Source organism: Tursiops truncatus, chromosome 12 (assembly GCF_011762595.2).
Source record: "Tursiops truncatus isolate mTurTru1 chromosome 12, mTurTru1.mat.Y, whole genome shotgun sequence".
Classification (NCBI taxonomy): domain Eukaryota; kingdom Metazoa; phylum Chordata; class Mammalia; order Artiodactyla; family Delphinidae; genus Tursiops; species Tursiops truncatus.
In genome coordinates, this window is record NC_047045.1 from 73,025,419 (window position 1) to 73,051,967 (window position 26,549).

Consider the following 26,549-nt stretch of genomic DNA (forward strand, 5'->3'; position numbering starts at 1 on the left):
GGAACGAGAGAAAAGGCAGGCTGCTGGCAGCAATGGGAAGACCAAGAGGGAACTCAGGTGATGACCAACGGGGGCTCAGGAGACCCCCTTGTCACTAGACATGGGGAAGGTTAGCGTTTTTGAAGACCATCATGTGATACCGTGAACCTGATGTCTTATGGTACCTCACGTGGGTTTTCCTATTTGGTGTGTGGGTCAAATGCATGAGAGCTGAGATGTACTCTCTGACTTCCCTGTACTAGTGCAATAAATGCGAGCATTAGTAACCTTTATTCTTTGTTTAAAGATATGTCTCGAATGAGTTATGCACTGTCACTGCTAATCCATTTTTCCTCGTGAAATAGACAGCTTTATGACTATTATGACACTGTTTTCATAATCTAACCACTACTGTTCTTCCATTAAATTTAACACATTGACATGTGTTTAGAGAATGTAATATAATGTTGAATATGTGAAAGAAACGGGTTTTCTTCTGACCTGTTTTTCCAGTCTTGTGCAATGCTAGGATGCTTTCTCATATTATGTGTGCAGAGAAATGTCTGAAGAAAAATCATCTAAAGATTAAAGCATTAAATGGGCTTTATATTAAACATCCACACGGTTATGCTTCTAAGCAGACATCCTCAGAGATCAGTTACCTTTGGTTGCGCTTTCAGATTGTTCCCTTTGGTTGTGGTTGTGCTTCCGAATGGGTGATTCTACTGGTAGATCAACGAAAGTCAAAATTTACAGCATGAAGGAAACCGAAAGTTTTATTACCGAAAACAAGCTCTGGGGCATGCAGGGGGGATGTAGAGGGTAAACAGTAGATAAAAAGGCAGGATTCAATTTCCTTTTACGCTCAAGCCTGGGGACAGGCAGACCATTATTTACCCGTGCCTGCCGCTGACGAACAGAAGCACTAGTTACGAACTGCAAGTCATTTACTTTTAAAATTCAATTTCATTTCTTCAAACAGTCCTTGTGAGCAGGAATATCTAATGAAAGGGTTTAGGTAACGACGTCCTCATGTAACGATCTGTAAGTCATGCACTAGTTGGAATTAATTCATTTAAGAAATATTCATTGGGCATTTCGGTGTATGTCAGCCCTGAGCTGGACAGGAGGGAACACGGCAGACCAGGTTTCCTCTCATGCTTGAGACAAACCTGGAGTTCCAGACTCTGATTTTTTTTATTGTTATTATAGTTTACACATGAATGACCGTTTTTGTTTCCAGTTTTCAACTTGAACTATTTTATAAAATGTGAAGTGCTGCCCTTCTGATGTCTATCCAAAGTAGCAATTTTCAATGTGCTTCTTAAAAATTCCAGTGTGTCAGCTTTGATGGGGCAAATTAGAAAAGCTAAGGAAAGTGGAATTCAGGAAGTCAGGGAGTCATAAGAATGCTTGGAATTTCTAACAGATTTTACTAAACATTTTCTGTATCATGACATGTTCCAGAAGACCGTAACTGTTAGTTTATACAAATTAAAACTACTTTTTGCTTTGCTAATAACTGCAAATAAATAATTCAGATGACCACCCACCAAAAAACCGAGACTGTGTGTGTGTGTTTGGGGCGGGCCCGGGGGTGGGAGGATTGTGTGTTTCCTATGAAATACTTGCTTTGTAAATTTTATAATCAAAGAGAAAAATAATGAAATATTGCCTCATTTTATTCCCACTTTTCAATTCTGCAGAACTAGTTTCACATACTTCTGTATTTCCCAGTAAGATCATTATAGAAATGTAAAATAATAACCTGTCTTGGTTTGCCTTTAAAGGAGGGGATTAAAGGCATTTTCTTATTTTCATGTACAGCAACAGGCTGACTTCTCCAGCTAAAATTACTTAACCTGTAACTTTGTGTTCATGGTGGCAATCAGCTAAATTAAATACAGGACTATAACATTGGGATAGCTGTGTTTTATTTAGTAAGAAGCCTTGTGTAAAGTTCATAAATGTTGCACAGAACACAGCTGTTTGGCCCTGGTCCAAGAGGTAATGAGGATCAAAAGAGTAGGGGAGATAACCTTTAGCTTAATATAGCTTGGTAAATTAGATCCTATTTATGCTAATTTTGTACTTTTTTTAATAGATGGAACTGATTAAAAATATAAGTACTGCCGAACAGCCCTATTTATTCACTCGACATGTTCATTTCCTCAACTTCTCAAGGTAAGATATTTTCCAGTTTAATGGTTCTTTCGTTTCTTTTCAGTACTTACTCTCCTTCTAACAAACAATTACTTTAAAATCTACCTTCATTTCCAAGGTAGTGTAATTGCCCTTCAAAAGGCATTTTTAATCCATTTATTTTTGCTGTAGAGGGATCAAAATTTGAAATATTTGGACAGAAGTTCATTCTTTCTAGAATACTGATCTTAAATCTTGTGGAAACTTGAAATTATTTTTAATGAGAAGCCATTTGACATGATAGTTCTCTCTCTAAAAAAAATTAGGTTTTGTATTGAAACAAAATAGGCAAGAGATGGATATTTTAGCAGACATATTTCATTGCACATTTTTATACAGTTTGAACTCTCACGGGACTCTGGCACTAGCTTAGTGGTGGAATTATGTGTATTTTATAGGGTCCAAAACGTTAGGACCAGCCTCTCTACCTTTTTAATACTCCATTTGATTACTCTAAATAAGCCTTGCGTGTTTGATGCTGGTGGGTATTCTAGAAACCTGCTTTTTTCTTCAGCTGCAGGGACCTTTTGATAATAATGCAAATCTTCAAATTTATGTGTTTAGACCCTTGACCTGTCAGGTTGCTAACTGCAAGTTCTGGGCAAGTTCCTCTCTTCCCCCGGAATCTATTAGCACAGGTGGCCTTGTCACTGTGCTAGGAGTTCTCAGATTCCTCCTCAAAGGCTGGCCTGTCTGAGTTCACAGTTGGTTTGGGCTGACAGAGCACTGGGTCCAGGGGCAGATCTGCTGACCAGCCCGGGACCCTGGGCCTCCCTCATCAGTCATCTGACCAGCACTTCCCTCACTGCTTTTCCCACGGGGATAACGGGACCTCATAGGCCCACAGGAGAGTCCTGCTAGCTGTGCTGACTTAATGGCCCCGCGGGCTGGGCCACCAGGGAGGCCTGAGTTTGCATTGGGCAGGCACTTTGGCTGCCCAGCCCCAGGATGCCTAACAGTCTGCCGGGCTGGGAGAAGGTTTTAGCCTTCAAAGCACTTTCCTGCTGTGCAGCAGGCCCTGTGCAAATGAAGTGCAGAGAGAATGAGATTCAGCGAAGCAAGTTATTAAGCAGCAAAGGGAGTTGCTGCCTTATCTTTGAAAGCGAGTTTCCTCTGAAGTTTCCCCAGCCTGTCTGATACACAGGGTCCCCTCGGGGTGGTGAACAGGTGAGGAGGACACCTGCGGATTGCCCTCAGTGGCCCAGGGGAGCTGCGTGGGTCTCCAACCACATTTCTAAAGTGGCTTGTCACTCGACTGTTTGGGGTACGTGCCTTGCCTCTCACTTCCGGTGGGCCAAGAACATATAATTAGACATAATTAGATAACGAGGACTGGGTTGCTATTTTGGGCCTTGTGGTTTTTTTTTTTTTTTTTTTTGCGGTACGCAGGCCTCTCACAGTTGTGGCCTCTCCCGTAGTGGAGCCCAGGCTCCGGATGCACAGGCTCAGCGGTCATGGCTCACGGGCCCAGCCGCTCCACGGCATGTGGGATCTTCCTGGACCGGGACACGAACCCGTGTCCCCTGCATCGGCAGGCGGACTCTCAACCACTGCGCCACCAGGGAAGCCCGGGCCTTGTGTTTTATGACTTGTAGACGGCAGAGCACGGACCCTCTGACCCCTTGCTTCGCTCATGCGCTTCCTTCCGTCCTTCCTTTCTGCGTCACCCCTGACGTCCTCAAACCTCATTCATTTCTTCTTCTTTTTTTAAAACTTTTTATTGGAGTATAGTTGATTTACAATGTTGTGTTAGTTTCAGGTGTACAGCAAAGTGAATCAGTTATACATATACATATATCCACTCTTTTTTAGATTCTTTTCCCATATAGGTCATTACAGAGTATTGAGTTGAGTTCCCCATGCTATATAGTAGGTCCTTATTAGTTATCTGTTTAATATAAAGTAGTGTGTATATGTCAATCTCAGTTTCCCAATTTATCCCTCCCCCTGCCCCTTACTCCCTGGGAACCATAAGTTTGTCAAACCTCATTCATTTACTCCTCTTGCTTCAAGGGCAAATCTTTACAACCCAAACAAACTGCAACACAAGTAATTTTAATCAGGATGGTATAGCACTCCAATGACAAGCCAACACCAATACCTTAATTGGATCAGCAGAGCTGGGCACAGCCTGGTGACCGTATTTTATCATGGCCTACACTACCAAGAGTTTAATCTTGATTGATTTAGTTCTGAAAGGAAAAAAAAATGGTAAAGACCTTTTAGAAGACACCGCATTTCAGGAAGCAGTGTCAGCCTGGCTGTCAGGACCTCTGGGTGTCAGACCTTCCTGCTGACCATAGGCTCGGCGAACAGTTTAACCTTTTGAGGGCAGAGGGTCTCCGTTTTCCCATCTATAAAATAGGGACAGGGACAGTTCCTGCCCACCCCTGGTTTGTAGGGATGCTCTGAACACGTGAAGGAAAGCCTTCCAAGTTCTTGGAGAGAAGGATATTATGTGTATTCCAAGTGGCATTTAAAAGGCATTTCTGTAGAAGCCTCAGCCTGAGCCCCAAGTTTGGCTCCTGTCCCAGTGCAGCCTGGCAGTGTCTCTAATGTAACGCCTTGAGGACAGGGCCCTGCTCTCGCTGGTTTCTCCTCCCTCTGATTCCACTTTGTTCAATTAAATACATACATATTGACGACCCTCTATCTCTGGACCCTGCGCTAGGACTGGGGCTTCTGCAGTGAACAAGAAATGCTGTCCATGCCTTCAGGGAACTGTAAGTTCTTCGTCCATTAAGGAAGAAGCAGCAACGAAACATGATGAGCTTTAGGAGAAAGACTCAGTGGGTGTCCCCTAGGGGAAGTGGGAGGGCAGGACCCTCCCTGCTAGAGCAGGAGCCATTGCTGCTGGGCTGTGAGGGATGGTCCAGCTTTAGACAAACGCAGGGGAAGGGCACTGGCGGCCCAGGAGCCAGCCTGAGCAAAAACTGAACAAAGAGAAGGATGGAAAGGAATCCCGGAAATGGGAGCACAGCAGGAATGGAACAGTAGTGAAGAGTTTCAAGCAGGAAAAAGTAGAGACTGGCCTGATCAGCTCGAAAAAACTCACGCTGACTGTGGGTTCAATCTCATTTTCTCTTCCCATCCCACATGCACAAGGCCCGGGGCCTCAGCTACGAGACCTCCATAAGCATAAACAGAATGACACATTGAATTTTAATACGTTACAAGACTATTACACTCATTGAACATGGGAATTTAAGCCATCAGCTTTTCTTTTTCAAGGGAATAGCTTTATTTAAGGAAAATTTCTTGGGTACAAATGGCAAACTGTGGGCGTACAAGGAAAGCCCCCAAATACACAATTAATAGAGAAAAACAACTATGTTGGGACTTGTTTAGAGGGATTTCACATACTTTTAAAACTGAGGTCTGTATTTTGAATTATAAGGCATAGAGATAATTAAGCTGTTCTTAAGACACCTGCCCTGATCTTTGCTGACACGCATTGTTTCAAGATAATGAGGTTATTAAGAGAAGAATTGACGCTGCAACCTAATATTCTGTATTGATGCTTTATGTCTAAGTTTCCTTACATTCTTGACATGCAGCAAAACACTTGCTGGGAAGCAGCATGTAAGAATGAAAGTCTAACCTTCCCAACACCTTCTTTTGTACATTTATGTTCTGAACTCTTGAAGTGTACGGCATTATACCAAAATGAATCACTCCTTATGTTTTTTCTCCATTAAGTATGGCATTCTTGTCTGGAATTTAGATACTCTGAGTGATGTAAAATTCTTTCCTGTGAGTTTTTGGTGATTCAATAAGTTTCATTTATTCATAACCTAGGCATCTTGTCCTGTCCCATTTTTTCTCTTTTTTTTTTTTTAGACCTAGAAGGAACAATTTCTCCATATTCATTTTTATTAATTCAACCATAGAAAGCAATACTATCAGACCAAAAGAGTGCTTTTGTAGTTGCCTCGGGGAAGGCTCCCTGCCAGAAGAGATAAACACTACGAGGTCAGCAGAAACCTCAGATCAATTTGGGTTCGTGAGGTTTTCCACTGCTCTTTGGTTTTTGAGCTACCTGAAAGTTCAGGCCAGACAGGTGTTTTTCACCTGGTCTACCTGGAGAAGTGAGTCAAAATTACCTCAGCCTAAAAGATGCTACTCTTTGTTGTGATGTTTAAGTAGGCTGTTTAATATTTTTGTACTCTGGTTTCATGTGTCTGTTCCCAGTTGTTGAAGTCACCTAAAGAATTAGAATTTTTGAAAAAGTTCCTCTTCCCAACATCATCTCTTTAAGTATGTCTTAGATCATCAAGACTGTGACAGACAATTCAATTTGTCTTCCCCCCTCCTGCCCCATTTTGTTTTCTAAGATTATTTTTTGGCAGTGGGGGGGAAGTAATTTTTTTCCAATCTACATTTCCCCTCGACCCCCAACTTGGGTCTTGCAGGGAAAACACTGTGAAGGTTTGTGTCAGAGCGCAATGCTATGAAAATAGCCCAAGCGAATTATGAGATATCAATACACTAACTGATCTCAAACTACCACTACTCTTAACCTTTTTCCGTGTCTCTTCCTTTCTCACCCATGACCCCCTTACCCTTCTTTGTGTCCATTCCTCTTTCCTTATTTGTCTCTGATGGTGGCTCCAATGCCAAAACTAACTTACAAAAGCAAAACATTTAAAAATCAATCAATCGCTGCGGAAGTAAGTAGAGTGTGATGTGCAAGGACACGATGTGAGTTTTGGACACTTTCTTTCTTCCCTTGAAGGGAGGTCTTAGTTACTGATGTGAACAGAGTCTGCCCTCTGATGGCATCATTTAACAAAACAAATCCAATCTCGCTAATTCCATAATTCAAACGGGTTTCCACATCTTATTTCTAAATGTTGACTTTGTTTTCATTCTCATTAGCAAAGTCATCCATTTTAATTGTGTCCTGCAAATCTTTTGTAATAGTGACAGACACCTCAAGCTCTGAAGAGAGTGTCAAAATAAAACTGATATTAGCGCTTAGTGAATGCTATCTTTACCTGCTTAGAGCCCAGAAGTTTGATTTTCAGAATAAGAGTCTTCTCTCAGTTTATCCTGTGAAGACATGGCTGGACTTATCTTCCGGAAATGGCGCTCTCCGCCTCCCTTTTCTCTTTTCCCTCCACAGCAGGTGGACTCTGCTGCCCCGTGAGCCCCCACTCGTGGCTGGCCCGTCAGGGCGTGGTGTGATCTGGACTTGCCCTGAGCCCATCTCCCTGCACACCACGAAGGGCTTCCTCCTTGTTGTCTATTGGCTTCCATCAAGTCATCTTCCTCTCCCAGCAGGAACCTTAACTCCAGTGTCCCAGCTGCCCCACCCTCACTCAGCAGAAGCCCCCACCTCTCTTCCCTCAGGACACTCAGGGAGCAGAGAGTAGCTCAGCCTCTGCTTGCGTTTCGTGATGGGAGGCTCTGTCCTGGGTACCAAGGACCAAAGTGTCCACTGAATGAGGTTGTGAGGATGGAGGTGGCCCTTCCACCCCGCTGCAGCAAATGACCATTAATTAACCATCTTGCCCCTCCTCCGCCCGCAGACAGCCCTCATGCTGCCCCCCAAACAACTATATCCTTTTCCACGGTGGCCTTTCTCTCACTTCAAAGTGTCTCCTTCCTCACTGCCAGGGATCAAAGCATGGGCCACTAGCCTTGGGACACTCTTCCTTTTTTGATGTGGGTGACAGCGCAGGAATAACCTCTACTTTTAGGCCAGAGGTGAAAGATGCAGATATACTTTCAGTAGAATGGAAATTGCCAGGGGTAAGGAGGAAGGAGGGGAACGGGACTTACTGTTTACCGGGCACAGAATTTCAGCTGGGGATGATGAGAAGATTCTGGAGTTGGATGATGGTGATGGTGGCACAGCAGCGTGAATGTACTTGATGCCACTGAACTGGACCCTTAAAACTGGCAGAAAGGGTAAATTTTATGTTACGTGTATTTTAGCACAAGTAAAGATTATATATATGTATACTTTCAAAAGCTGTTTGCACTCAGAAAACTCTACTGTAGTAGGAGGACAAAATAGTCTTAACTCTCTAGAATAATTTTTTTTCACTTTCATGCTTTATTGAAAGTAAAATATGAATCAAAGACAGGTATTGGTAAGCAGGTTATGTCTCTAAAGAATTACTTTTAGTTCAGTGCAGAATGTTGTCCCATCTCCCGTGATACAAATCCTTTGCGGACCAATGCATCTGGTATGAAACTCAAGCAAGGAAATATAACAGAACTTTATTCCCTCTCGTGCCTATAAATCTCATGTGTAAACATGATTTACTGATACTGCTACTAAACTTTTTCAGTCTTTACTTGCCCATTTCCCCCCCACCCCCCTTAAATATAAAATTTGAAACATTTCCTTCAAGTCTGATGGCCTTCAGTGCAATCGGCTATATTTGACATAAGGCATTTGGGGACGGTCACTTTTGAATGGTTTTCTGCCTTGCAGAGGAGTCATGCATATAGTTTTGGCCTTAAGTCTTGTTATTTAATACATGCAGTAACGGCCCAGGAAGAATATCATCTGCAATCTGATGAAAGTGTACCTAAAATTCTCTCCCAAGGGCTTTGTGTAGCTACTGGGAGGTGACTAGTGTTGATTGAAGGGTTGATCCATGGAGGTAGCTGTGTGGGGCGAATGGTGAAGAAAATCCTCAGAATGAGATATTCAGGAATGCATGGGAGAAGTGAGAACCATGCGGTTATTATTTCTGGAGAATTATGTCCTGCTTTGGACCTTCATCTTCTCATCAAAAAGCCAAAAACAGAATACGGTAAATTTGCAGCCGGTCAGAAGGAGACCCACAGGGGTAATTAAAGAGTTGGTAAATATGACCTATGAACAGATATCAGTGAAATTGGAAATACCTGCTATTTTAGGATGCCTGGAAAGAGCTCGAAATATGCTGTGGTTATTGTGGTGACCAAGGGCGAAGAGGGGGTGTTGTTAAGCGAAAGACAAAATATGACCTGACTCTCCTACTCTCCAGTACATGCAAAGCACAGAACCTCTCATCAGCTGTGGTCGGCTCAGGTTTTTAAACAACTTGATAAAGATGAAATTAGAGCTATAGATTATAAAATTAAGGGAAATGAATCTCAAGACAAATGCTAAAGGGATTTCAAAAAGAAACACATGGCCTTCCCTGGTGGCGCAGAGGTTGGGAGTCCGCCTGCCGATGCAGGGGACACGGGTTCGTGCCCTGGTCCGGGAAGATCCCACATGCCGCGGAGCGGCTGGGCCCCTGAGCCATGGCCGCTGAGCCTGCACATCCGGAGCCTGTGCTCTGCAACGGGAGAGGCCACAACAGTGAGAGGCCCGCGTACCGCAAAAAAAAAAAAAAAAGAAAAGAAAAAGAAACACATGCAAGAGAACGCTAAAGGAGCTGAGAAGGCTTAAAGTTGTAAAAGCATCTGAAGAGAAGCTGATCCTTTGTGTCGAGTGGATCAAACCAAAGGAAACGTGCACAGAAGGAAGATTAGGAATTTTGGTTGAGCGTAACAAGGACGCCTCAACTGATGGGCTTCACAGGGAGGCTGTGGAATCTCCTCTCAAGGGTTTTAAAAGAATAAGGCAGAGCGTTGTGCTTCCTGGGAAGGCGGGGGAGGGGCGGGGGGAACAGTCAGTTCAGGTGACCCAGAGACCTTCCAAGGGTGACCTGGACTTCTGACCAGAATTTTAAAATTACTGAGAGAAGACAAACTGTTCCTGAGAGAGGATGGGATGAGAGTGGGACATTTTTCCCTTCTCAAGCCCAGGGACACATGGGTGGTGTTTGGCCCCTTTTGTGTAACTGACATGTCACCCCAGGTTTTGCCAGTTTGGGAAGGAGCTGTGTGTCCTAGAAAAAGGCTGAGGGTTGGTGGTCTGAAACCATCATTACTGTCATTTTCTGGAAGAGGAAAGTTACGTATCAGATACCTCTCTCACAGTTAGAAATTTCTGGAGAGGCTATTGCAGTATCTGATACTATTTGACAATAAATTCCTACATTGTCTAAAACTTCTTCTGGAAATCTTGCATTGGGTCACAATGTGCAAACAGGAGCAGGTCGCCCCGGCTCGACAAGCCTTGTCATTCTTCTCATCTACAGCCTTCAGTGGAAGGTGGCTGTGACCAGGCTGAGAAAACCATCTCGTAGTGGGCAGCCGTGCATGGACTCACCGCACCAGGCGGTTCTGATAATTGGCGGTAATAGTCATTCTTCACATGACCATGGAAGCACAGTTGAGGTTTTTAATAGCATGTTGCCATTTGAGGGTTGAATTGCATTCTCATCTGGTATGCAGGCTTTGTCTTTCTAATCCCTAACCCTGTTACTTTAGTTGCTATTTATCATAGATATGAAACCCAATTTAATTAAAAAGAGGAGGATACATCCAGGATATGGTGGTTAGCCGTGGTTGGCACAGCTGATTTCTGGAACTAGTTAGTTGTTCGCCCAGCTGCGTGAACGTCACCTTGTGTACATCTGGGATCTGACAAAGAGTCGTGTTGGCATGGCTAACCCTGCTCCTGAGTGGTGTGTTTTCCGATGTGGTGTATTCGAGGAGTCCAGAATCGCACTCACGCATCCTGGCGCCTGAAATCACACCACTGGAGAGTCATCCCTCCTTGTGCCTTTGGAGTCTTCTCTCTGAAGATTCTCTTTTAAAATGCAAAGACCTGGAGGGACTTCCCTGGCAGTCCAGTGGTTAAGACTTCGCCTTCCGATGCAGGGGGTGTGGGTTTAATCCCTGGTTGGGGAGCTAAGATCCCACGTGCCTCGTGGCCAGAAACCCAAAACATAAAACAGAAGCAATATTGTAACAAATCCAATAAAGACTTAAAAAATTGTCCACATTCAAAAAACCCAAAAAAACCTGGGGAAAGTATTCTGTGTATCAATACACAAAAAACGATTGGTGGCTCGTTATGTCTACTTTCCTTTACCACAGAGCCCTGTGATAGTGGTGGAAACTTGCAAACTCAGAAACATCCACTCATGGTGTCTTCTAAGACCATGCCTTCATTGGTTGAGCACCTACTGTGTGCCACACACTGTCTAAAGGACATTGTTCCTGGCTTCTGGAGGCCCATAGTCTAATGGGAGAGGCAGACATGTACACACAGAGTGGAGAGAGCATTTGAGCCAGAGGAGGGAGGGATCGACACGAGGATGGGAGTCAACTGCAGAAGGATGTGACGGTGATTCTGGGCTGGGTCTTCAAAGGTGAACAGTCTGCCAGCTGGAGAGGTGGCAGCAGGATCGTGTCAGTTTGTTTTCTCTGAGCTCTTTCTGACCCCTGACAGAATGTCTAGGCATCCTCATCGGAAGGTCACGGGGTGAGAGAAGCCTGTAGGTCCCTCAGGAGGTCCCCAGAGCAAGACCCAGAGCCTGGAGAGTTCTCCCAGGCCCTTCAGGGTCACTGCTTTCAGGCAGTTCAAAGAGAAAGGGGAGGAATCCGTAAGACCAATTCAACCAACCTAATCCTTTTGCCTGGTGAAGGCCTCGCTCTTGGGCCACAATTCAGTGCATTTGTCTACTCCCTTTGCGGAAGGAATTAAAATGGCACACTTAGATATTTGCTTTATTTTTATCTAAAACTCCTTGCCATCATTTGAGGATAATTATATTGATTTTTGTTGTGTTCATGTTATCCGTTACACTGTTATTTTTCTCAGCTTTGGAATCTTCTTTCCATGGTTCAGAGCACAGATTCTGGAGTCAGACTGCCTGGGTTCATATCCGGGCCCAGCCACAAGTTATGAGCTCCCTGCCTCTGTTTACCCCGTATAAATGGGGATAATTATGACTTCTACTCCACTGAGGTGTGGGGAGGGTTCCTTGAGTCGGTTACAAAGTATTTACAGCAAGGTGAACAGGGAGCGTTTCATAAATGTTGGCTGTTATTATCCACTTCCTGCAGAGCCCCTTATCTGAGACTGTTTGAATTAGAATGTAGAATAAGTACCATTTCACCCAACTGAGGCTTTCGGAATTTACCAGGCAGTCAAAACATTCCATGAGGGCCGGTGGAAATACAACACCCAGTTCAGCGTGGCCCTGCCCTCAGGAACCTGCAGCCTCCTGAGAAAAGGAGACCGTACCTATACCTTCACGTTGACAAATACCGCAGTTTGCACAGCCCTCACCGCCTCTCAGCAGGTACCTGGACAGGCACCTCCCGCAGGATACTAGGTGCCCATCAGGAAACACTGCTTGCTGATTAGTTTGTGCACTGGCACCTGAGCGGACAGGGTCTTCTGATGATGATGTATTAACCTAGAGGGGAGCCAGTATCTAAGTGGGCTTGATTTTCCTCCAGAAGTGATGGCTTGTAACCAGCTCCATGTTTGTATGCGTCATAGGTTTGGAGGAGACCAGCCTGTCTACATCAACATCATTAGAGACCCTGTCAACCGGTTTTTATCTAACTATTTTTTCCGTCGATTTGGAGACTGGAGAGGAGAACAGAATCACATGATCCGTACCCCCAGCATGAGGCAGGAAGAGCGCTACCTGGTAAGTCCTGTCACATCGAAGAGCTGGTCCCTCCCCTCCCTGTGGCCGTCCTGTCCACGAGCTCCATGTGATGAGGGCACGTCCTCAGGGAGCAAGATTTTGCCAGTGAAAAATTAATTTTCCAGATGACCCAGATCTTAACGAACATTTTCTCAAATGACTTTCTAATCTTGTTTTCCTCAGTTTGTCTTTAGAGCTAGATTTTAGGCCCCAGAGAAGAAATAGTCTTTCCCAGGGAATCCTGACCAGTACTATTGTCATTTTGGTGTGTTTGGGGATTTCTCTTAAAAGGTCACAAAATACTGTCTCATACTTCATGCCATTCAGTTCCCGTGACAGTCCCATGAGGGAGGGGTATTTTCAGATGAGAACCCTGAGATTCCAAAAGGATGTGAGCACAGCCATGACTGACTGTTTCCAGGTCCTCTGACTCCAAGTCCAAGGTCCTTTCCACCAGAGCACAACAGAATCCGGCATCTTGGCAAAATCAGTTTGCTTTTCGGGACCTTGTTTGGGGACCCTCAGCTTCATAGGGATGTTCATTTTGATCCCAGTAATTGTTTCCACAGCTTGGAGTTGGTAACAGATGAAAGTATTGCATCTGGCCGCCAGCACCAGAATAAACGATGCGTTTCCCACTAGTTTGTGACCTAGATTGACAAACACTTGCAGAGTAGCTTAGAGCCTCAGCCACTAAAGTGTTAAAGAGGCTGAAATGCTGGTCTCTGTGTCTGAGAGAGCCCGTCAGGTTCACCCAGACTGTCCCGGGCTGTCAGGCACAGCAGAAAGAGAAGGATGTATGGAGGGCTCTGTGCAGATCTGCTTCCACGGCTGGCATGTAACACAGAGCCCATGCCCACTGCTGGTGTGTGCGCGGCAGCATCCTCGAGCTAAAGAAGAGTATCGTTAGTCACAGTTCCAGCACAACGCCAGAACTTCTGTTTCCTCATTTGATTTTAAAAAGCATGATAAACGTATGTGTTTGGAGGATGGAGCATTTTTCGATAATGTCACTTTCATGTCTTAAAATTCACAATTAGAGTTGAGAAAACTGAGATGCACAGAAGTTAAGGATCGTATCCAGTGCTACACAACTAGTTATAGATGGGCCATCACTAGCGACCAAGGCTTTTCACTCACCATTTAGCATTTGTTCAGCTACCTAATGCTTCAATGAAATATTCTGATGGTATATTTTTAAAGTGACTTTTATTTCTTTTTCTTTTTCACTTTTGATGGCAAAAACTCTGATCTTTTTCTTTAAAATACATGTTATGAATATGGCTCTGTATTTTTTTATTCAATGGCAAGTACATATTCAGAGTATAGAACCACTTACTAGAGGAATAATGTCTTTCTAGTTTGTATTGGACCTGATTAGCATTATATGTTTTTTTGAAAACATATAGCATCTTCCATGTAATCAAAATATACTACAGAGTTCCTGGCTCAATCCGATACTACAGAAGTTAGAACCGAGTGTAGCAGAAGATGCTGAAAAACCAAAGATACGAAAACAAGTTTTATGAATCCCACTCTTCAAATAATAATGTAGGTAATAAGTAAATTCATAGTCTACCAGAAAGTGAAAAGTGATTCGGGAAAGTGGATGGGCAGTCCCAGGGATCCATCATGCAGCGGGAGAGATGAGGGACAGGCTGCCATGCGATGTTGATAAGCAGGTCAGGGAAGGCATTGCATCTGGCATATAAGCAGCAATTAGAATGAGAAGTGGAATTGGTCACTCGGTCGGTTGGGAGAATGCAGCTCTGGTGGAGGGGGCAGCTGGACCAAAGGCCTGGAGTGGGCACTTGTGTGCTCATTCAGAAATCAGCAGGGAGAACAGAGTGGCTGGTATAGAGTGAGGTGTGGGGAGAGGGAAGTGGCAGGTAAGTCTTGGAGACCACAGATCATATAAGGCCCTGTGAGGCACTGCAGTAACTTTGAGTTGGGAAGTAACATGAATAACCCCAAATCGTTCACACCCTTTTTTATTGAAGTGTAGTGGATTTACAATGTTGTGTTAATTTCTGCTGTACAGCAAAGTGACTCATTTATACATATTTATGCATTCTTTTTTTATATCCTTTTCCATCGTGGTTTATCATAGGATACTGAATATAGTTCTCTGTGTTATATGGTAGGACCTTGTTGTTTATTCATTTCGTATAGAATAGCTTACATCTGCTAACCCCAATCGCCCACTACATCCATCCCCCAAACCCCTCCCCCTTGGCAACCACCAGTCTGTTCTCTATGTCCGTGAGTCTGTTTTGTAGATACATTCATTTGTGTCATATTTTAGATTCCACATACAAGTGATATCGTATGGTATTTGTCTTTCTCTGTCTGACTTACTTCACTTAGTACGATAATCTCTAGTTGCATCCATGTTGCTGCAAATGACATTATTACATTCCTTTTTATGGCTGAGTAGTATTCCATTGTATATATGTACCACAACTTCTTTATCCATTCATCTGTTGATGGACATTTGGGTTGTTTCCATGTCTTGGCTATTGTGAATAGTGCTGCTATGAACATAGGGGTGCATGTGTCTTTTTGGATTAGAGTTTTGTCTGGATGTATGCCCAGGAGTGGGATTGCTGGATCATATGGTAATTCTATTTTTAGTTTTCTGAGGAACCTCCATACTGTTTTCCATAGTGGCTGTACCAACTTATATTCCCACCAACAGTGTAGGAGAGTTCCCTTTTCTCCAAATCGTCTCCAGCATTTGTTATTTGTAGACTTTTTAATGATGGCCATTCTAACCGGTGTGAGGTGGTACCTCGTTGTAGTTTTGATTTGCATTTCCCTAATAATTAGCGATGTTGAGCATCTTTTCAGGCACCTATTGGCCATTTGTACTTCTTCTTTGGAGAAATGTCTACTTAGGTCTTCTGCCCATTTTTTGATTGGGCTGTTTGCTTTGTTGTTGTTGAGTTGTATGAGGTGTTTTTATATTTTGGAAATTAAGCCCTTGCCGCAAATTGTACACACCTTAATCAGTGATTCTTTCCCCCGTATCTCCACTAAAAAGCAGAGCCCTCCTCCCAGCAGGGGATGTGTCATCTCATGAGCCTTCAAACATCCTCAGCAATTCTCCCCCTTCTTTCTGGGAGTCAGGACTCCTCCCTGCTGCTCTAGACCTGTATCTGACACCTGGGTGCTTGTTCTGAAGTCTCAGAAGCCTCCTCACACTCAAAGTTTCCAGGGGTTCTATTGAAAATGGGGTCTGTGGGATGGAGACCCCAAAGTTGTGCAGTGCACAACCTACACAGCTGTACACGGATGTCCCAATATTCTTCTTCAGTGCTCCCACCAGGTTCTACGCTGGCTGGCCATGTCATTTCTCTGGGTGATATAATGTCTTCACGTCTCTTCTGTCCTCCCAACAGCCTATAAGCTCTTTGAGGACAAGATAAGATCAGAGTTCCATCTATGTCCTTGGTACTCAGAAGAGGGGCTGAATTAGTAGAAGCCTCAATACACTACTTAATCAATAAAATAAACAACAACAAAAATATGAATACAGTTATAATGTAGTTAATATGGAGTTGGGGGAATCTTGTACGTTTTTCTACCCTGTCATCCTGTAAATCATTCCACATAACATAGTCTTCACACAAACAATAAGCTGTAATCATTAGCGAGAGAAATTGTGTAAACATGCGAGAAAAAAACTCATGGTTTAGTCTTTTTTTTTAAAGCCCATAAAATGTTGAAAGTTGGTAATGGAGGCAACTCTTATATTTTTGAAGAGCCTTTATGCTGTGATATGAGAGATTCCAGGGAAATTTCCCTGCCTGGAATTCTACCCTTAGAGATTTGCAGGGGCCCCCGTTCCAAATGTAAAGCACTGTGTCCTGGGAAGGGCCGGTGTCAGATGAGCTCAGCTCATTCCTTGGCAAGACCCCAGCAGGAGAGCACTGGGCTCCCAAAAGCAGCAGAGGGAGAAATCAGGGGAGCAGGAGTGGAGAGGGGCCCCAGGGACACGTGACTCCTTTATGATCCAGCTCCAGCCTGACCCCGTTAGCAGGGCTGTTTTCTTGTTCAAAGGATGGTTTGTTTATTTGGAAGAAGACAGTCTACAGCCTTTTTTTTTAATAGCTGAAACTTTTCATTCCATCTCCTTGGTCCCATCAGACCCTTGAAATAAAACTGCCCCCTTTCAGAGCCTGTCCTCATTTTGGCAAGCCTGGGTGGTCAGTTGTTTCTCTCAAAAGAGGGTGTTGTTTGTATCTCGCTGGGGTGCAGGGCAGCTGTGAGGAGAACTGGTCCCCTCAGTGAGGCCCCGCCTGGGCGTGAGGGCCCAAAAGGGGATGCACGCAGGGTGACCCTGCACCAGAGGGGGCAAGCAGGGCAGGCCACCCCCTCGGGGGACCTCGCGGCGAGGCCTGTCCCTGCTCGCTACACACACAGAGTCACGGGGTGGGGGGGGGGGGCGCCCGAAACGGGTCCACTGATGTCCCCACATGATTCCAGATCTCAGCGCTCCAAAGCCACTTGCTTTATCCAGTTGCCAAAAATCAGGCAGCTCTGCTCCTGGCCGTGAGCCTTGCAGAGCTGCTTAGCATACAGCTGAGAGAGGGCCGGGGCCTCTGGGGCTGAAATATTATCATCTCTGATGCTGGGTGGTTGGGAAGAAAATGGAAAAGGGCGCAGGGATCGTAGGATTTGCAGGGTCCCTGGAGGTCGGTCATGAGGAACCTCTCATTTCACAGATGTAGGAACAGGGCCTGGGTCTAGTGATGGGTTAGGGGTCCTGCCAGGCGTAGAGGCTGTCCTGACTCCACCGCTGTGTTGCTGGATCACTTGGACCTTATGTTTGACTTCCTGAATGGTAAAGGGAGAGGAGGACTGGGCCGAGTTCCATGCTTTTTGAGCAAAATCATTTTGTCTGACACATCTTTACAAAAACATAGCTGTTATAACAATTTTTTTCAAACACCCAAGCATCTTATAGCTGTTTTCCATATTTTCTGGAAACAATTAGATTTTTCTAAAAGTTTCTGTTTCTTCCCAAACCAACTTCACTTGTATTTATCAGGAAATAATTTTACAATAAATTATTGCTAGAACGGATACAAATTCAACTTATAGCAGCCACGCTGTGAAAAGGCAATTCTCTTAGGCTCATTTCTCTTTGTCCAGAGCCAGAGTGCAGATGTAGCTGCGTCCTTTTTCAGTTTTCGACTCAGGAGGTGGGGTAGATCTGAGCCCAGGCACACTTTGACACGTTCCAGCACTTGCGACTCTTCTCCAGCTGGAGTTCAGGCTGCGTTATTTCCAGGGCAGGGAAATACCTGGCACCCAGAATGCAGTTAATGAGAATGAATGTCTGCTTATGAAGAGCAACTGTTGTGATTTACAAGCAAGGGGGGAGAATCTCATTCCTGCCGAAGCCACTCCCTTTTGCAGTCCATGAGTTTCCAGTCACCTGCCATTTCTACTCTGTCAGTTACACGTGTGTGATTTGTGCTTGTTGCTTGTCTAAAACCTGGCCTGAGAAAGTTTCATGGTAAAATATTCTGCAGAGACAGCACTTAGCACTTTCAGACTCCAAAAAATACCAAGTTGGGCTCCTTACCCAAACTTACTGCAACTTCACCAGACCATCCTTCACTAGGTGACCCTCCATTTGCAGAGCAGGAAGAGGGAGGAGGGCATTTTCCCAGGGAGAAAACTGCCTCTGTGATACTGTTTATTCATCTTGGCTATAAAGCGTGGAAAGTAATGCATGTTTGAAAAAAAAAAGATGGTAATTTACAGCTTCTTAATTCATAAAGAATTCAGTAAATCATGTTGGCCCATTTGGATTCTGGAGAAGCCTGAACACTGGCCAGCGTCAGCAAAAATTTTCAGAAAGCTATGCATTTTAATCTGCTTGAAAGCTTTGGAGTCTGAGCATCCTTTAGCTTTGGAAGTGTATGTATGAGATACTCGTTTCTGGAAATTTCCACTCAGTCCTGACTGGCTGAGGCCATCCTGGGAATGAAACCTCAGGCTGTGCCTTCATCCCTAGAGCATCATTTTTCTTAAAGGAAGAAAACGAATAAGGGATTTGGATCATCTGCTTTCTACGTATTTCAGTAAACATCTCTGTTTTCCAAATCTTTGAAGGTAAGAAAGTTCTTTGTCTCCAACTAGTTCACATTTGGCTTATGATTGCAGGCTGAGCTAACGGCCCAGGACATGGTGTACTTAGGTTGCGCTCTCGGCTGCCCTAGCTGGGTGACTCAGCCAGTGATTTAGCCTTTGCAAACCTTACTCTTCTCATCTGTACAATGGGAACATATTACCTTGCCTGTATCACAGGCTTCTTGAGAAGATCAATTGAACATTCTATACAGAGGTGCTTTGAAAGCTGAAACTTTACAAAACACGTTTCAGCATTGATGCTTTCACACCCCTGTCTCTATCAGTGGCTCCACGAGACCACTTTTTTCTGTAGATCCAGGGAGCTTGTCTCCTCCGGGGAGCCAGCAGGGGCTGCTGTTCTCTTGTGGCTCAGGCTACTCTGGGCCGTGTCCTGAACCGTCAGGTCCATGTGGCTTCTGCTGAGATCTCAGATAGCCCCACTAGACCCCTTCTCCTGGGAATCCGTTTCTAAGGAAACAGCTTCTCTTTGTTCCCAACAGCTGGAGACACGTTTTGATCCTAGCCTGCTGGCACCCATTTCTCCCGTGTTTATTTACTTGGAAACTTAAGCTGGTGTAGGCACGCGGTTGTAAAGTCACCGAAGCAGCACGTTCTGACCCCCGAGGGGTGGGGAGGAGAGGTGCGCGGGCCGGCAGGCTCTGACATGCTGTGAGCCGCGCAGAGGACAAAGGAGCCCCCCCCCGGAGAGAGATGTCTTTGACATCCATTTGTCCTGAAGTATGTCGAAAGCAGGGGTCGCTGGTGTGTTTAGAACCAAAGACCAGTTCTGCAGTTTAGCAATATAGGGAGTATCCCTGGGAGCTTGGGACAGAGAAGTTGATGGGCATAGAAGGAGGAGAGGCACGAGGTGAGAAGAAAACAACAAAGGGATTTGGGGGGAAAGGAGGGGTCATGAGAGAGCCGTGAGCTTGGAGCCTTTGCGAGGGGAGAACAGAACGCCACCAGCCACCACCTGAGATGTCACCGAATAACCACACACACAGCCAAGTGTGTGGCTTGATGCAGTCAGCGGGCTGTCCCCATATTAGCGCATTCATCCCCAGGGCATCCCCTTCAACCCCTTTTTACAGTAAGACCCCTACATACGAACGAGTTCCATCCCAAGAGCACATTCATAGCCCAATTTGTTTGTAAGTCCAACAAATTTAGCCTAGGTACCCAACTAACACAGTCGGTATGTATAGCAATAGTACTGTACTGTAATAGGTTTATAATACTTTTCACACAAATAATATGTAAAAAACAAACACAGGATATAAAGAAAACATTTTTAATCTTACAGTACAGTACCTTGAAAAGCACAGTCGCAGCAGCTACATCACCACTGCTTTTACGCTTACTTCCAGACATCCTGGGCTTGAAATAAAGACCCTGTACCACTGTACTCTATACAGTACTGTACAATGAAGTACAGAAAAGCACAACCACTTGTAGAGGATGCACGCACATGACAATATACACCAGACACATGAACTAACTTGCCTGATTGGACATGTGAACTCACGTTCGCATCTTTGAAAGTTCACAACTTGAAGGTTCGTATGTAGGGGACTTACTGTGTAGACTAGGAAGGCAACTCCGAGAGGCTAAGTGGATAAGACCAAACCTTGAACATGAGGAAGTGTGTTAGGCTGCATTAGTTACAAGGAGTTCAGGTCCACTCAGGTTGCCTCAGGGGAAGAGAAAAGTAAGAGTTATCATTAGGATGTATCCGGTAATGAGAACAGAAGGGCCACAACTTCCAGCAAAGACCAGGAGATGCCACGCAGAGCCAGGCCACGTGGGAAGAGCAAAGAGCAGAGCGCAGCTCAGCCTCCCTGCGGGAAAACTAGAAGTGGTTCAGAACGGGAGCCGGGTCCAGCGGCCGGGTTATGTGGGCACCCGGTCAGCCCAGGGGTTCCCTTCTCCCTGTTCCCTGGTTATTGACACACTTCAGCCGCTTGCTGTGCTCTCCTCTCTGCTCCCACGACGGATGCTTCCTGGTGTTCCTCTGTAGCTCACATTCAGGCTTCTAAGAGTGACTTGTTCGTCCACTTGGTCACTCTGACCAGCCATAGGTCATGTTTGGCTGCCCCTGGGACAAGTCTCATCCGTGCTGTGTTCAAGGGCGTGGTCAGACAGATGGGACAGGATGGAGTCCTCCAGGTATAGTGTTTGTGTTAATTTCCCATTACTGCTGTAGCAATTTACCACACACTTAGTGGGTTAAACTACCGACATTTCTAATCTTCCAGTTCTATAGGTCAGCAGTCTGACACCAGTCCCACTGGGCTAGACTCAAGGTGTTGGCAAAGCTGATTTTTTTTTTTTATGTGGACCATTTTTTTAAGTCTTTATTGAATTTGTTACAATACTGCTTCTGTTTTTTTTGTTTTGGGTTTTTGGCCGCGAGGCATAGTGGAATCTTAGCTCCCCGACCAGGGATCAAACCTGCACCCCCTGCATTGGAAGGGGGATTCTTAACCCCTGGACCACCAGGGAAGTCTCCAAAACTGATTCCTTTTTGAAGGCTTGAGGGGAAGACCCATTTCCCTGTTCATTTGGGTGGTTGAGCCTCCATGTCCTGTGGTTGTAGACTGAGATCCCATTTTCTTGCTGGTGGTCAGATGTGTACTGTTCTCATTCCCTAGAGGCATCTACGCTCCTTAAACCGTGGCTCCCTCCCTCCCAGCTTCCAAGTAACTGGTGGTGGGTTGAGTACCTCCCAAGCTTGACATTTCTCCCCCTTCTTCTTCTTTTTTTATTTAAATTTAATTAATTAATTTATTTATTTTTGGCTGTGTTGGGTCTTCGTTGCTGCACGTGGGCTTTCTCTAGTTGCGGTGAGTGGGGGCTACTCTTCATTGCAGCGCGTGAACTTCTCAATGCAGTTGAGGAGCACGGGCTCTAGGCACACGGGCTTCAGTAGTTGTGGCTCGCGGGCTCAGTAGCTGTGGCTCACGGGCTGTAGAGCACAGGCTCAGTTGTTGTGGCGCACAGTTGTTGTGGGCTTAGTTGCTCCGCGGCACGTGGGATCTTCCCGGACCAGGGCTCGAACCCGTGTCCCCTGCGTTGGCAGGCGGATTCTTAACCACTGCGCCACCAGGGAAGTCCTCTCCTCCTCGCTTCTTCCATCTCATTTCTCTAACCAGCTGAGAAGGGTTCTCCACTTTTAAAGATTTCTGTGAACTGACTGGGCCCACCCAGATAATCTAGAATCATCTCCCCGTCTCAAGGACTGTAACGTTAATCACATCTGCAGAATCCTGTTTGCTGTATAAGGTCCCATATTCACAGGTCCCAGGGATTAAGGGTGTAGACGTCTTTGGGGTCTATTATCCTGCCCACCACAGTGTCACCTAGGACTGCGGGGACTGAGGGGCCTGTGGAGGGGTTGTGAGCATGACAGGCATTTAGAAACTTGGCTTGTCCCAGCCACCGGTGGGGAGCCCACGTCTGGCTTTCCACTGTGGCATGCTGCCATGCAGTGGCACCAAACTATGGCTTTCCTGTCTCTGGTCTGCAAAACCAAGGGGCCAGTCATACATTTTATTTTTACTCCTATGGGTGACTTATTCATCCATCCATCTACTCATTCATCATTCATTTATTCATTCAATAAATATTGATTTAGTATTCTGTGTGACAAGCACAATAATAACTGGAAATAAAACGCTGAGCAAAATTAGACCCCGTGTCTGTCCTCACAGAGCTCAGAGTCCTGAGAGGGAAACAGGTATTAATCCCCAAACCACACAGATTCATGTGAAATAGTAACTGCGTCACATTTTATAACACAGAGAGATGTGCCACTGTCCAGGCATAGAATGGGGTAGTTGGCAAGTCTAGAAGTCAGAGAAGTGATGGTTGAACTGAGATGTGAAGGGAGAGAAGAGAAGGAAGAATATCCAGACATTGGGAACAGCACATGTAAAGGTCCTGTGGCAGAAGGGAGCAAAGTGAGCACGGGGGAAGAAGCAGGGAGGCCGGAGTGGGGTGAGGGAGGGAGACGGTGAGTGGCCTGGTGAGTGATGGAGGGAGGGAGAGCTGAACCCCACAGTGTGGGCAGGCAGGGGTCGGGCCCCACAGAACCTCCCAGGGCTTGTTCAAGAGGCCTGGGAGACACTAAGGGATTTAAAGCAGGGCTGGGGATGGGGGAGCATGTTTACATGGGATCCTAAAACTTACATTTTGGAAAAGAATTACTTTAACTTCAATATACAGAGCAGAAAAGGGCTCCAGTTGATCTGAGGCTACTGCAGTGATCAAGGGGGAGATAAACAATCAAAAAGCAGGTATTTGTGGAGCGAGGACCATGTGTGATGAGCAGCTCTAGGGGCAGGGGCGGTGATGGGGGCGCATTTACAGTGCGGGGCCACCTCACTGCCCTTCCACTTGCTAACTGCCTGGCTGGCAACAGAAGACCCAAACTTGAGGAGTTGTCATTGGCTGGGACATGTTTAATTAGCAAAAGAATGATGCAGACACTGGAGAATTCAGGAGAAGAAACATCAGTGAGAGGTGGGATCTTTGCGGGAGGCTTCCTGGACGAGGTGGGAGCCCAGTCTTTGGGGACGGATGCGGATTCAGGCAGGGGTGAAGGTCAAGAGGACCGCAGGAGCAGAGCGTTTGTGTAAAAGCCCGAGAGCCCGAGGCTTGCCCTATGGTCAGCCACCCAGCTTGGCCGGAGCAGAGGGTTTAGGGAGGCAAGGAGCTTTGGGACTGAGAAGCGATTCTCCAGATGTCCCCGAGGGGGCTGCCAAATCAGCTTTGCCTGACCTGCTTTCTCAATGGAAGGTCCCATCAGGGGCATCAAATCCAAGCTGCCAGAGCACAGCCAGGTGCATCCCGCTGGCCACCTGTCAGCTGAGCTCATCTGCTCCGGACCCCCGCGTCTCCCTGTGAGTCAGCGACCAGCTGCAGCTGCCTCCTTGCTGGGGGCTCAGCCCTGCACCCCAGCTGGGACACATGGCTCAGATTTATGAAGGTGGTGGTTCTCAGCCTGGCCGCTCATTGGAATCACCTGGGAGGCTTTTCAAACTACCAGTGCCCGGGTCCCACACCCAAAGATTCTGGTCTAATCGGTCAGGGGTGCAGGCTGGGCCTTGGGACTTTTTAAAAGCCGGAAGTGAGACCAACATGTAGCTAAGGCTGAGAACTACTGAGAAATAACAACACATCCATTCTTGTCTGTATTAGCAGGAGCTATTTTTACTGAGAGATATACCTCCCGCATATCTTCTAGAAGCTTACTTTCTATATCCTCTGCACATTTGGAAAAGCTCTATTTGCCTTTGCCTCAGGAATTTTTGTGTTTGGTAGACTTTTAGTTGGCGTGTGCAAATAAATGTCGTTAAAGGAGCTTGATGGTATAGTGTAAGATTTGTTGTGTTTATGAATACTCTGTGTAGGTCTTAAGTCAGGCTTTCTTTTAAACTGAAGTGGGAAACCAAAGAGTATATTATACTCTACATTTAAGATCTCACTTTAGCAAGCGTGCTTTAGGCAATAAAACAGAGTAAGTACTTTGATGAATAAAATATTTTAGCATGAAGACATCTTCTTATTTGGCCGATGAGGCATTTAGAATCCATTGCCATTTTTCCAGAGACGTGCGTCACTCTTTAGATGCAGGCCAGTTCATAAAATACAATAAATGCTAAATTTAAAGACATGGATGAATAGAACTACACTTTAAATGCAGTCAGGAAATGTTCTTTAAAATAATGTTTTTTAAATGCAGCCAGGGAGCTTGCTATTCAAAGAAGTTACGCAGTGAAGTTTTATATAAAGTAAAAAACTAACGGCTCGATTTAATCTGTTTTAAATTTTGAATCTCATATCCTACACTTGTTTTCCAGAACCTGGCACACCTCTGTCGTTTTCCTCAATTTGCTTTGCCAAATTGTAATATTTTTTCACTGCCCAACTGTTTTACATACACAGCATAAATTCCCCAAAGGCAGAACGACCTCCAAACGTGTTCTGAAAAATATTTCGTGAACTCTAAAGACAGGAAAAGTAAGTGTAAAACGTCTAAGAGATTTATTGGACTCTCAGCTTGAATTCTAATTGCAAGTACTTATGAAAATGTCAAAATTAACGTGAAATGGCTGGCAGTTTTTCTAATAACTGTAAATTGAATTAGATAGTGTGTAATTGGAAAAACGCTTGCTTCGCTCAGGCTCTCTCAAAACAAGTCTTAGAATCTGTTAGCTGCAGCAGCCTTGCCCTCTAATGGCTGGAAGTCGAAGGACAAGGCTAAATACTTCCGACTACAGGGAGGATAGAAACTAAGCAGAGGGATATGGTACCATGTCAGGAGACTCTTCCCTGACATGACATGAATCTTCATTCATGATTAAATGAAAGAATTTTAACCAAAGCCTACTCGATTTCAAGTCAAATGAAGCTTTTTAAAAAATGGCTCTGCATTTCATATTACAAACTAAAAACACAATGGAATTGTATCAACATGTAGCTAAACGTTTCTATACTCTTTTTTTTTTTTGCATTGAAGAGGAAGGTTATACTGGTATGACTTTTTTTTTTAATTAATTAATTAATTTGTTTTTATTTTTGCCTGTGTTGGGTCTTCATTCCTGTGCTCGGGCTTTCTCTAGTTGTGGCGAGCGGGGGATGCTCTTTGTTGCGGCGCACAGGCTTCTCTTTGTGGTGGCTTCTCTTGTTGCCGAGCACGGGCTCTAGGCGCACGGGCCTCAGTAGTTGTGGCACGTGGGCTCAGTAGTTACGGCACACGGGCTCAGTAGTTATGGCTCGTGGGCTCTAGAGCACAGGCTCAGTAGTTGTGATGCACGGGCTTAGTTGCTCTGCGGCATGTGGGATCTTCCCGGACCAGGACTCGAACCCGTGTCCCCTGCATTGGCTGACGAATTCTTAACCACTGAGCCACCAGGGCGGCCCCTGGTATGACTTTTATAGTGAGCTGGCTGCCCCTTCACCACTCTGCAGAGTTTTAAACACTCACTGCCAGTTTTTGAAATAAACTAAACTCTTGGATGAGACTTGTCAAAAGAATCAGCAGATGCATAAAAGAAAGTTATCAAGTTTAATACGAGACAGAGGAAACTTTGTTGGCGATGAAATCTCACTATAATTATGGCATTCCATATCTGACCACTATTAATAAATAAAAACCCTATGAGATTAAGAAAAGTGATCTAAACCAAGACAATAGGGAGTTCCCTTGTGGCTTAGTGGTTAGGGGCTTTCACTGCTGCGGCCTGGGTTCAATCCCTGGTTGGGGAAATGAGATCCCTCAAGCCATACGGCATGGCCAAAAAAATAAAAAATAAACCAAGACAATAAGATTAACCTCAGCCAACCTTGATTACTGCTCATCTTTATTTCTCCAGGTAATTATTACTTGGTGTGAATTATATTTAGTTTTTGCATGCTAATATAAATAATATATATTTTTTACTTGTTAATATATATTGCTTCTAAAATCCTTCAAATTATTTCACATTTGTATATGTCTTCTAGGTTTAACTAAAATATAATTCTCTCAGATGATAGGACATGATCTCCTCTTTTAATCCCAGCACCCTTCACAGCCACCTGGCCAACACCCAGCCCAACTTTCAGTACATACTTAACAATAGATACAAATGTGGACCAAGCACCAATGTTTGCCTCCTCTCTCCACTTACAACTTCAATATATTTTGAACACCTGCAAAGCGTCAGGCATTGTGATGGG

General features: G+C 45.0%; 1 protein-coding gene across 7 annotated transcripts in view; it reads left to right on the forward strand.

Annotated features, from left to right (window-relative positions):
• UST (uronyl 2-sulfotransferase) overlaps window positions 1-26,549 on the forward strand; it is a 378,486-nt gene that overhangs the window by 178,586 nt on the left and 173,351 nt on the right. For all 7 annotated transcript variants that reach the window (XM_073789712.1, XM_073789713.1, XM_073789715.1 and 4 more), the window contains exons 4-5: window positions 2,084-2,163; window positions 12,530-12,683. In XM_073789712.1, the coding sequence (XP_073645813.1) occupies window positions 2,084-2,163; window positions 12,530-12,683 (234 nt within the window). The remainder of the gene's footprint in view (window positions 1-2,083; window positions 2,164-12,529; window positions 12,684-26,549) is intronic.